Genomic DNA, 12,432 nt, shown 5'->3' with positions numbered 1-12,432 from the left:
GGGGCAGCAGTCTGTTCCTGGGGTGTTTGCACCCTCCTGGAACTCAGCCCTGCACCACGACCTGGCCTGGCCTCTGGGTACTAGGAGCAGTGGGAAGGCAGGGAGATCTCACCAGATCCCCCAGGGATTTCCCCTACAATGACCTTTTTAATAACATGAAAATCCTGCTGTCCATTGATGAACCTGGGTCCGCTGTCTCCCAGAAAAAGTGAGTGCCCCGAAAACAAGGCAGGCAACGCTCTTTCCTTCTTCTTCCTTCGCTGGCCTCAGCGGGAGTGGCACATCAGAGGCCAGGGGCCCTCAAATCCAACCACAAAGGGCGTGCTGAGCGCAAGGGCGGGGCCTGGGAGTCACAGGGCAGGACACATCCTGGTGCTCAGCACGTACACCATCGGGCTCCCATGGGTCACTCGGGGAAGGGCAGTTTGTGGATGCACCCTTGGAGGCTCAAGGCCGCCCTGCACACACCACCGGGGACCCCAGCTGCAGGCTAAATCCGAGCAGCCAGGCGCTCCCATTTCTCGGGGTGATAAACCACGTCCACCCTTCAGACAGAGGCTCCTGGAAGGGCCAGTGGGGGTCATCAAAATGCCTCCCTGGAAAAGAATCACGGAGAACACAAAATCTAGGGGCCCGTCTTCCTGGAATGAGATTAGTCTCTTGCCCACTACCAGCCAGTCCACTGCAGGAGGTTGGGGGGTTGGGGGATGCTGCGGATGCCGAGGGCGGAGGCTTAGGGTCCTGGGAGTGGGTTAAATACCAGCTATACCAGGGATACTGGAGTAACCTCTGATAGGCACCGGAAATGTTGAGTCTTAGTTTCTTCCTCTGGAAAATGGATAGAATCATTGCTGTCTCATCTGATATGTTGTTATAAAACAATTCCTGAGATGTAGTCTTTAGTTTTTAAAAGAGCAGGCTGGGCAAAGGTGGAGAGTCAGTTCCTGTTTGTGTTAAAAATGTGGCCGAGTGCAGTGGCTCATGCCTGTAATCCTGACACTTTGGGAGGTCAAGGAAGGCAGATCACTTGAGTCCAGGAGTCTGAGACCAGCCTGGCCAACATGGTGACACCTGGTCTCTAAAAAAATACAAAATATTAGCTGGACACATGCCTGTGGCCCAGCTACTTAGGAGGCTGAGGTGGGAGGATCACTTGAGCCCCGCGGGGGCGGGGGTCTCAGTGAGTTGAGATTGTGCCACTGCACTCCAGCCTGGGTAACACAGCAAAACCCTGTCTCCAAAAAAAAAAAACAAAAACAAAAAAAAAAACAAACAAAAAAACCGTGCTTAGATCCAGAGAGAAAGATTCTGAAAGGATACCTAAAAAAGTGTTCACAATAGATCAATAGATGCCTCTGGATAGGAAAGGCTCTTTTGTATTATTTGATTTTAAAAATCAATTATGTGTACTATGTTTTTACTAACATATTTTCAATCAATTCATTTCATCCACTTATTAAAATGTGGTTAATAATTTTTAGGGGAGAAAGCAGAAAGGAAAGACAAGGAATCTCTGTGTTTCAGGAGTTGTGAGAGAGCTGCAGGGTCCTGACTCACTCAGAGCTGCCTGTCTCCGAGGCTGATCTGCGATGAAGCAGCCTGGGGCTCTCTTGTCATGGGACCAGGGGTGTTCTGAGGGCTCCTGGCTGGGAGGCTGAGATGGAATGGACACCACACCCTGGTCCTGCCACCCCACATGGCTCCTGCACCCTACACCAGGCCAGGCTAGGAGGGCAATTGACACACGTCCGCTCCCCAGTAGAGGACCCGGAACCAGAACTGGAATCCGCCCTTACCGCTTGCTGCCAAAACAGTGGGGGCTGAACTGACCTCTCCCCCTTGGGAGAGAAAAACTGTCTGGGAGCTTGACAAAGGCATGCAGGAGAGAACAGGAGCAGCCACAGCCAGGAGGGAGAGCCTTCCCCAAGCAAACAATCCAGAGCAGCTGTGCAAACAACGGTGCATAAATGAGGCCTCCTGGACCATGAAGCGAGTCCTGAGCTGCGTCCCGGAGCCCACGGTGGTCATGGCTGCCAGAGCGCTCTGCATGCTGGGGCTGGTCCTGGCCTTGCTGTCCTCCAGCTCTGCTGAGGAGTACGTGGGCCTGTGTGAGTACTGCCCTGACTGCCCCGGTGGCAGGGTGGGCGTGAAGGGAAGGGATCCAGGATAAGGGGGGATTCTGCATTCATTTAATAATGGCCACCTGTCACATATACACTTTTTCCTGCACTAGCCCTTTGATGTGGGTCTTTATTGTCCCCATTTCACAGACAAGGAAACCGAGGCTCAGAGAAAGTTAACAACTTATCCAAGGCAGCCCTGCCCAGTCTGTGTTGAAATCAGGGTTTGAGCCTGAGCCCATCCCCTATGACCCCATAGCCATCTTTGCTGGAGATTTCTAAATTACAATATAGGTCTTTATGCATTGTTCCACATTTACAAAGAAAAAGGAAAGATGCAGGAGAAAAACCCTGACTTCAGAACACTGTCAATACCTGCAGGCACAAGGTTCATTTAGCCATTGCATAGCAACCCTGCCATGGGGTGTGGCTGCTCCATTAACCCGAGTTTGAAGGAATGAGGGTATGGCTTTTATCTGGGTGTCTTCTGAGCAGGGTCAAAGGCAGTGGTTCCCGAACTTGCAGCCCATTAGAATCACCTGGAGAGCTTTAAAAATCCTAATGCTTGGGGCACACCAGTTACATCAGGGCATCTCCAGGCAAGAGCCAGGCCTCAGCTGTTTTGTTTTGAGATAGCCTTGCTTTGTCACTCACTGCTGGAGTGCAGTGGCACAATCTCAGCTCACTGCAACCTCCGCCTCCTGGGTTCAAGCAATTCTTGTGCCTCGGCTTCAAGTAGCTGGGATTACAGGCATACACCACCATGCCCAGCTAATTTTTTGGATTTTTAGTAGAGATGGAGTTTCGCTATGTTGGCCAAGCTGGTCTCAAACTCCTGGCCTCAATTGATCCTCCTGCCTTGGCCTCCCAAAGTGCTGGAATTACAGGTGTAAGCCACCATGCCCAGCCAACATCAGTCATTTTTAAAGCTCTGCAGCTGATTCCAGTGTGAGCGAAGTTTGGATGCCAGGAGGATAAGCAATTACGGACTGGGAGCAAGAGAAGGGAATGTAAGACACTGCACGTGATTGCCATTTTCCTAAGGAAATAGTTCGTTAATGAAACGCAGTGAACTTCTGCTGCACATACAGACATAGAGGCTTGCCTGAAACATGAAAATATTGGGGACTGAAGGATGTCCCAGGAGGGTGGGACATGCTCAACAATTCAGGAAGGGGAGATGCAGAAAAAAGTGAAAAGCAAGCAGCATGGGTTGCAATGATCTCTATGGCGTGTGCGTCTCCCGTCACGGTTTTCATTTGAAACAAAGGGGCAAGGTTTTGTTGGTCCAACAATGAAGGGGAACTTTGTTTCTGGGTTCAAGGGACCCCAGATTCCCCAGGGGTTCCTGCCAGCTGGAAGGTACCCAGGTCCGTATGTGACTTCCCGAGAAGGTGATAAGAGCGTGCCAAGGCGAAAGACACTTAGGCAAATGGCCAGAGTCCCCGAGCTGAGCATTTAACAGACTGCCTCTCTTTAAATATTCACAGGGAAAGTGCATCTTCCTAAGGGCGAGGGTTTCAGCAGTGGTTGAACTCGGCGGGGTGGGGCGGAGCGGGAGGATGCAAACTTGCAAAGTGAAGCAAACACACTCACCGCAGCCCAGCAAGGGCTCTGGCAGCTGACGGGGCTTTGTCTGGGACAGCTGCAAACCAGTGTGCCGTGCCAGCCAAGGACAGGGTGGACTGCGGCTACCCCCAGGTCACCCCCAAGGAGTGCAACAACCGGGGCTGCTGCTTTGACTCCAGGATCCCTGGAGTGCCTTGGTGTTTCAAGCCCCTGCAGGAAGCAGGTAAGGCCCCAGTGGCATCGTGGTCTGGGCCTAGCCCCATAAGGCAGGGGGTCTCAGGGCCTCTCTGTCCTTTCTGGGCTGGAGATGGAGGCACAAGGACCCCAGGAAGCCACACACACACACCTGTTCCAAGGCCTCAGAGCAGAGGCTTCACACTTAGGGCAGCCATGGCCAGGGGCTGTCCTTTTCTGTCCCCTTTATGTAAAACATAAAAGCAATTGTTTCAAAAAGGTGTTCAAAATGATGGCATCGCATAGAGGGAACTAATTTAGTAACTATTCTTGAGAGAAGTGGAAACGCATAGGTGTGGGAATCCGGGCCGACTTTCGGGCTGTTTTTGCAAACCGGCCCCCCAGAGTCTTGTCATTTGTGGCATCCCCTCCACAGATGGCAGGAGGTGCCCGCCCTGGGCGTCAGGCCTCGGTGTCACACCCCACCTCCCCCACTCTGCCCCCCACAAGGGTCATCTCCTCTCCCTCTCTCTGCCGTGGTAGAGGGCAGGTGCAGGGCAACCACCCTGGGGGTTCCCTCCCCAGGGGCGGACAGCCTGTGTGCTGTGCGGGTAACAGATGGCCCTGCACACGGGTTTGCCACCCTGGCTCCACCAGGCTTAGCTGCCCCACATTGTGGGTGGGGCGATCGGCTATAAGCCATCTGCCATGTCCAAGTGCCAGCTCAGACCCCACGAAGGCCGCACCTGCGTGAGGTACCTTCCTGGAACCAGCATCCAGAGGAGCCTCTCTTGCCCTTTGTCCTAGGGTGAAATGCAGGAGGCTGAGTCCTGCTGGCCCTGGCTCCCTGATCAATGATGGGCCCCTGCCCAGGGCCTCCCTTCACCCTCCCCAGCAAGTCCAGCGTGGGGGTGGGGGTGGGGGTCCAGAGAAGGCCAGGAGAGAGAGGGGTCTGTCGACTGTCCACTGCCAGGTCTGTTCCTTCGGCTCCACTGGAACTACACTCTCCTCTGAGTGCCAGCCATGGCCCTGCCAAGGCCCATCTCGCTTGTTATCTGCCTGATCCCTGGGTCCCACTATCTTGCTTAGCAACCCGAGGTGGGAATCTTGGCTATTCCCCCATGTGGTGGGGACTCAACACTCCCCGGTGACTCTGGGGAGGAGGCAGCACTAGGTGCTGGCCTTGGAGCCTGCCCTGACCTTGGGAAGCTGGGCAGCGTGGGTGGAGAGAGACTGCTCACACAAGGCTTTGCTCTGTTTGCAGAATGCACCTTCTGAGGCACCTCCAGCTGCCCCCGGCTGGGGCATGCGAGGCTCAGAGCACCCTTGCCCGGCTGTGATTGCTGCCGGGCGCTGTTCATCTCAGCTTTTCTGTCCCTTTGCTCCCGGCAAGCGCTTCTGCTGAAAGTTCATGTCTGGAGCCTGATGTCTTAACGAATAAAGGTCCCATGCTCTGCCCGAGGACAGTTCTTCGTGCCTGAGACTTTCCGAGGTTGTGCTTTATTTCTGCTGCGTCGTGGGAGAGGGCGGGAGGGTGTCAGGGGAGGGTCTGCCCAGGCCTCAAGGGCAGGAAAAGACTCCATAAGGAGCTGCAGTGCATGCAAGGATATTTTGAATCCAGACTGGCACCCACGTCACAGGAAAGCCTAGGAACACTGTAAGTGCCGCTTCCTCGGGAAAGCAGAAAAAATACATTTCAGGTAGAAGTTTTCAAAAATCACAAGTCTTTCTTGGTGAAGACAGCAAGCCAATAAAACTATCTTCCAAAGTGTTCCTTTATTTCACAACCACTCTCGCTACTGTTCAATACTTGTACTATTCCTGGGTTTTGTTTCTTTGTACAGTAAACATTATGAACAAACTGGCACTTTTTTGTATTTGTTTGCTAATTAAGTTTAAACATCTGTGACACATTGGGTGGCCTTCTTTTCTCTTTTTTTTAAAAAATGGATGCAGCTATAGGAAATGAATGAGCTGGTGGCAGTGGGGATTCCATCTCACGTCCTCATGAAGCCTTATCCACTTCTGGACCTGAGTGTGGTTCTCTCCCCATCGCACTGTCTTGGGACACGGCAGCTCTCCGCTCCCACCAAGACGGTTTTAGATGTACGAAGGCCAGTGAGCGCTGCCTGCCTGGGCCTCCTGTGAGCGCTGCCAGCCTGGGCCTCCTCTGCTGCTCCCACTGCTGGGGCTCTCTTAGGGCCAGATCCACAATTCCACTGCAGTGCGGTCACAGCAGTGGGGTTCTTGCTCTGAGCTATCGCTTCCCTTTTGAAAAGAGACAACTGCTCCTTTAAAATAGCAGCTTTTGTTTTTGAGCTTGCACTCGGGGCCTGGTCCCTAGAGCTCACAACATCCCTAGAAGGGAGGTAGTATTGCCCTTGTCTTACAGATATGGAAAGAGGCTTTCTTGAAGTAGCTTGTCCAAAAGCCCCTACTGAGAGGGGACACTGTCAGGATGTCCTGGTCTCTGAATCTCAAGCCCTGGGTGTCCCGTCCAATGCCCCGAAGCATCAGCTGCCAGCCCTGGGAGTGAAACTTCCAGGGCTATCCCAGGCCTCAGAGCTCACGCCAAGTGTGGCCTCCCTGCTCCGGAGCTCTGCTACTGAGAGCTGCTCTGGCCTGGACATCCTCCTAGGTGGGGCTCTGCATCCCTCTCCCTCACAGACTATGTCCAGCCTTTGAGGGCTGGAGGGATGGAAAGCTTGGCCCCAGGCCCTGGCCTCAGCCTCAGGCCACCCTGCCGCCGGCTGGATGACCAGCTCCGTTTTCCTCCTACCCCACCTGGTGCCCTGTCCCCGGGGACAGGGCTCTGCTGCCTCCTTGCCTCATTCATGGGCACCGCCCACCTACATTTCCAAAGAATTTCTTGACTTGCTCCACCCCGCCGTTCCTGGCATTGCCTTCTGCAGTCACTGCAGACACCTCCTGCACTGTGGTCCCCCCGGCCCAGACTCCTTCTCGCTGTGCCCTGAGAGGGAGGGCTCCCCCAGAACTTGAGCCAGGTGGGACTCCTCCTTCACCCACCACAGAGCTGCTCCCTGTCTCCAGCCTGAGCCTGTGCCTTCCTCAGACAGGACAATGCTTCATGCACATTCTAGAAGCTTCACCATTGACTCCTGCTGCCCATGTGGGCTGGATCGAGGTTGCTTCCATCAAATTAAATAGCATCAGATGGAGAGATCTGCTGGCAACAGCCGGCAGGACAGAGACTCCCCATAATCCAGCTGTGCAGGGCAGACCCCAGTGAGGAAAGGAAAGGGGCTGAGGAGGGCTGGGATCCTGGAATGAGCTGGACTGGACCCCCGTCTTTCTCTGTCTCCCGTGTCCTGCCTCCGACCGTCTCTGCCTCTCCCTCGCTTCAACTTCGGTTGCTATGGGGACCTTGGAAGCTCCCTGCCTTCCTCGCGAGCCCCAGGCATGGTCGGGGGGCTCTCAGAACCCCGGGTAGAGTTTATGCTATGAGAAAGAGCGCAACGCCCCTGACAGCACCCACCTGGGGGCTGTGACTTTCTCATAAGAGATCACAGACACCAATGGGGGAGCAAGACCCAAAGCAGCCCACCCACCCCCCAGCCCGACGGCAGAACGGAAACCTGGTCCAAACCACAAAGTGACCAAACAGCGCCCTCTACTGACTGCTGGAGTCACTGCGGCTCGCCACCAATCACAGCTGTGCCCTGCCCCTTCTAGATACAAATTAAGATACCCAGCCCCAGAATGACCCTGGGCTTCCTGTTGGTGAGGAGGATCTGGGACCCAGGACACATGATCTAAGCCAAGGGTTCCCAGTGGAGGCTGCTGCCACGGGGATGTTCGAGAATCTGTGGGTGTGTTTATGAATCGTATGAAAGGGGGCGTTGAGTGGACACAGGCCAGACATGGCAGGACACTGTGGTGTCCCCAGGTGTCCTGAACAGACCACTGCCTCCACCCGATGGACGTCCTGGCGTCCTGCTGGACACGCATGGTGGCTGCAAACCTATTCATGACGATCGAAACCCAGAGACTACTTCTGTGTTACATTTTAACACAGTTGTTTTGGTTGTTGTTTGTTGTTTCAAATGGCTTGAACATACCTGAATTCTCCAGGAGTGTACGTCATGTAAATCAAGAAGACACTGCATTTGTTTGGTTTGCAGCGTTAGCTGAGTCGTTCATTTCAAGCATGTCAGTGCCAGGGCTGCCTGTGTTCGCAGGTGGCCCATCCAGGGGGATTCAAGCCCCGGACTCCTTCATCCCGTCCTCTGGTGTGGACATGGGGAGCACGGTGCACTGAATTGGAATGTACTGAACATTACTCTCCTTTTATTTCTTATATTTTCATCAGGCCTCATGCATATTTAATTTCCAGCACTGGGCATCAGTTGACAACAGCTGTCCAGAGCCCAGGTGGCCTCAACGCCACCTGCTGGGCCTTCCCACCTCCTGGTCTGGGCACATCTGAAACCAACATCCGTCAGCAGCTCATGGTGAATTCAAATAATGAATTGTGACCCATAGGACCCAGGAACCATTTTTATGTCAAATACCTTCATCACTAACTTGGAAATGGTCCATGTTTCCAGAACCTTCCAGAATGAACACTTTGATTGCCAGAAGAAGCCAGAACATGGCTGGGCTCCTTTGCTGCTGGCGTGTGCTGCTGGTGGAAAGGGGAGAGAAACACTAGGCGTCTCCCCACACTGCAGCCGTTACACCCCATGATGGTTTTCCGTGCCATGCCCATGCCTTCCCCCTCCTCTTGAGTTGGTGGTGAAGGGTGTGGCTGTGGCACTTCTCATTTTCCACAGTTCCTCTGGAGTCTGCTAGAAAGCTCTACATTGTTCCATAATACGTTGGATATTCACTTGTATTCATCACCGTATTCCAAGGATTCCTAAATTTCCAATGGCGGGAATTTTGGCTTCAAGCTGAGACACCCATGTGGGCTTCCATAAGTAGCAGATGTACTGGGGAGTTCTTGCCTCCGAAATGAGTGGGGGAAGGACTGGGGAGGAAGAGCCTCCCGCAGGCTGATGGGGAGTCCCCAAAGCAGAGTGCCCCTCGAGGGACCCTGTGTCTGGTGGGAATGCCCTGGTTGGGAGCAGCCTCAGGGAAGTTGGCCTGGCGTGGATGTCATGCTGGATGCGGGGCTGTCGGTGACCTGGGTCCCTGCAGCAGGTCGTCTCAGAGGGACAGCTGAGTGGTAGGTGCATCTCCAGTGGCCAAGAAGCCTCCCTGCTCACTAGGTTTTTGCTCTGAGGCCCTGCAGGGCCCTGGGCTGTGACACAGCTGTGGAGGCTGGAAATTCTCCCCTCAGTCCTCCTTCTTGGGGGCTCAAGAGGCACTGTCATGTATTGGAAAGAGTTAGAGAGCCCTGGGGCTTCAAAGTTCCTATCAGCAAAATGGGACAATTATAATGGCTGTATCAGAGGGTTGCCGACAGCTGCAGAAGCAAGGTGCAGGCTGAGAAAGCTCATTCCCCTGTGAGGTCAGAGCCGCATCCCCTTGGTCGGCCATAGTTTTCTACTGCATTTAGAGTTCATGCTCCCTTTCTTCCTTAGGTTTTATTTTGTTTTCAAAACTGAAGTGTGCTTTATGCTAAGTGAAAGAAGCCGATCACAAAAAGCCATGTGTTGTGTGATTCCATTTATATGAAATGTGCAGAATAGGGAAACCCACAGAGACAGACAGTGTTTCAGTGGTTGCTGGGTAGGGGGAAGGATGGGGAGTGGCTGTTCATGGGGAAGGGGTTTCCTTTTGGGGTGATGGAAATGTTCTGGAGTGGCATATGATACTGGCTGCACAATTCTGTGCAATATTAGATACTAAAAACCACCAAATCGTACATTTTACTAAAACAATACTAAAACCCCCTGAGACGAACACTTTAAAAAAGTGAATTCTATGGCATGGGAATAATATCTCGATTAAGCACACATCTGTACATGTGCTGATACCTCTGTTGATTTGCCCATTTAGACAAAGCCTTTTTGCCCTGAGAACTGAAAGTTTATTTCCAAGGGCATACCGAGCACCAAGGTGTGGCTGGCACATCTGATCTTCAATGCCATGGGTCCTGCCAGGTGGCTGCCAGGCGGCCTTGTTCCCTTCCAGGTGGCTCCCAGGCTCAAGGGTTCTCTCTGCCATTCCAAGACCACACTCAGGCATAGGAATCATTTGCTTCTTCTCGCTGTGAGGCTGTCTTTGCCCCCTGTTGGCCTGAACACTGCAGCCTTTCCCTCTTGGGTTTTGTGGGGCGCAACCGACTCCCTCTGCTCCCCCATCCCACTGACCTGTCTCCCTGGCCTCTGTCCTCCACAGGGGCAGGTGGGCAGGCCTCCTGGAGGAAGCATCCAACACCACATCCATTCATTCACTGCTCTGAGCCTCCCATCCTAGCCCCAGCCCTCACCAATCAGAGGAATTGTCTCAGTCCTGCAGTGTGGCGAGATCCCATTTCCCTCTGACACCTGCTCTCAACTATGGCAACCTGGCTATTTACAGATGGGGACATTAGGAAAAATGAGGTCCCAGAGCTCCCAGCGTCACAGAGATTATAGGTTGCCCAGCTGTGGTCCCTGCTGTGACCACCCGGCCCCCTGGTTGTGGCTTCGTTAGTATCTGCAGAGCAGAGCAGCAGGAAGCACAGACCAACAGCTGCTTGCACCGGGGAAAGGGCAGAGAAGGGAAATAAAGCAGCGGGGCGGGCCTGAGGGGATCTGTTGGTTCTTCAGGAAGAGTGCCCTGCCACAGGTTTACCTGCGTCTGACTTCACCATCTCTCTGTAGAATGAGGTTGTTAACAAGTGGCACCTACTGCGATGCCAGCCACAGTGGTGCTGTGGGGAAGATCAGCCCCCTCGTGCAGGGGTGCAGCCAATTTGGCTGGCAACAGCGCTGTGGACTCCTTGTCCAAGAGGCTGCAGCCTTGGGAGGGTTCATGGCACCCCACGCACCTGACATCTCCAAGAGTCACCTCTTTTGGGTATAACCCGGAGGCCCCAGGGCTGGAGGCAGAATGTCCGTGCTGAGTGGGACGACCTGGGCACCGTGAGAGTGGGGGGTGCTCCGTGGGATTGCAGGCCCCACCATTTTTACATTTTGGATATCCTTCTGCTTGGGGTTCCAGAAAGGCTTCTACAGCTTGAATGGTGGGTTGTAAGGATATAAGTAGAAGGATGTTTTCCAAATTTTCAGATTTATGAAGGCATGGCCTTTTGCAGAAACAATCTCAGGGTCCGTTGGAGGACTGTGGCTGCATGGACTCTGGAGCGCTCTGATAAAGATGTGCCAGGCGCTGCGTGGATTCTGGAGCGCTCCCGGTGTGGGGTACTGCTCGCTGCATGGATTCTAGAACGCTATGACGAGGAGATGCCACGTGCTGCGTGGATTCTGGAGCACTCCGGGTGTGGGGTGCTGCTGGCTTCATGGATTCTGGAGCGCTCCGGGTGTGGGGTGCTGCTCGCTGCACGGGTTCTAGAGCGCTCCGATTAAGGGGTGCTGCGCGCTTCATGGATTCTGGAGCACTCTGACGAGGGGGTGCCGCGTGCTTCATGGATTCTGGAGCGCTCTGGATGTGGGGTGCTGCGCTCTGCATGGATTCTGGAGTGCTCCGAAGACGGGGTGCCGCGCGGCTGCATGGATGCTGGAGTGCTGCGACAAGGGGATGCCGCGCGGCCGATAAGCAGGAGTGGGGAACAGTGCGCGTCTGGTCTGTGGCGCCTGCAGCGATTCCGAGCCAGGGAACGAGAGCTGCATGGAGTGTGGGCGGTGCCCAGCCTTTTCCCAGCAGTGGAGGGGATGGGTCATCAAATTGCTATTGGGCGCGGTGGCTCACGCCTGTAATCCCTGCACTTTGAGAGGCTGAGGTGGGCGGATCAAGAGGTCAGGAGTTCGAGACCAGCCTGGCCAATATAATGAAACCCTGTCTCTACTAAAAATACAAAAGTTAGCTGAGAATGGTGGCACGCGCCTGTAGTCCCAGCTACTCAGGCGGCTGAGGCAGAAGAATCTCTTGAACCCGGGAGGCGGAGGTTGTGGTGAGCCGAGATAACGTCACTGCACTCCAGCCTGGGCAACAGAGCGAGACCCCGTCTCAAAAACAAACAAAACAAAACAAAACAAAAACTGTTATCTGGTTGTCAACTCGAGTGACCTCATGGGGTGGGTGGGGGCGAGGTTATTGTGCTTGGCGGATGGTTTGGGGCATGGGATGGCATCTAGGGATGGAGAAACCAGGGCAGGAAGGAGGGGAGTGTGGGGGACCGTGAGTACAGAGGCAGCTGTTGTCTTCAGTGGATCACCGTGCAAGTGGGAGGGCCGAGTCTGCATGCCAGGTCACCAGGCAGCGGCTTTTTGCACTGTCTGGTTCCACACGTGCACACCTTCCTCCTCGCCTACAAGTAGGGCCCAGTAGGGCCATGTCCCAGGTGATGATCCCAGATGACATCTGGACCCAGGCCCCAGCGCTGACTCACAGGGGGTCTTGACAGCACAAGGACCTCCAGGCCGATCCCTGGAGATGTTGGCACATCATCTCACCCCTCAGCCAAGTGTCTGGGAGGAGAAGTTTCCACTGGTCATGA

General features: G+C 54.2%; 1 protein-coding gene across 1 annotated transcript; it reads left to right on the top strand.

The window, feature by feature from the left end:
- Positions 1-874: 874 nt before the first annotated feature.
- On the top strand, positions 875-5,730 carry TFF3 (trefoil factor 3). The gene is made up of 3 exons (XM_003823887.7): positions 875-2,108; positions 3,766-3,912; positions 5,128-5,730. The coding sequence occupies exons 1-3, from the start codon at positions 1,877-1,879 to the stop codon at positions 5,139-5,141; spliced, it is 393 nt and encodes a 130-aa protein (XP_003823935.1). The 5' UTR covers positions 875-1,876; the 3' UTR covers positions 5,142-5,730.
- The last annotated feature ends 6,702 nt before the right edge of the window (positions 5,731-12,432 follow it).

This window comes from Pan paniscus, chromosome 22, assembly GCF_029289425.2.
Source record: "Pan paniscus chromosome 22, NHGRI_mPanPan1-v2.0_pri, whole genome shotgun sequence".
Taxonomy (NCBI): domain Eukaryota; kingdom Metazoa; phylum Chordata; class Mammalia; order Primates; family Hominidae; genus Pan; species Pan paniscus.
Note: the sequence above shows the minus strand (reverse complement) of the source record. Positions and strands in the feature narration are given on the sequence as shown.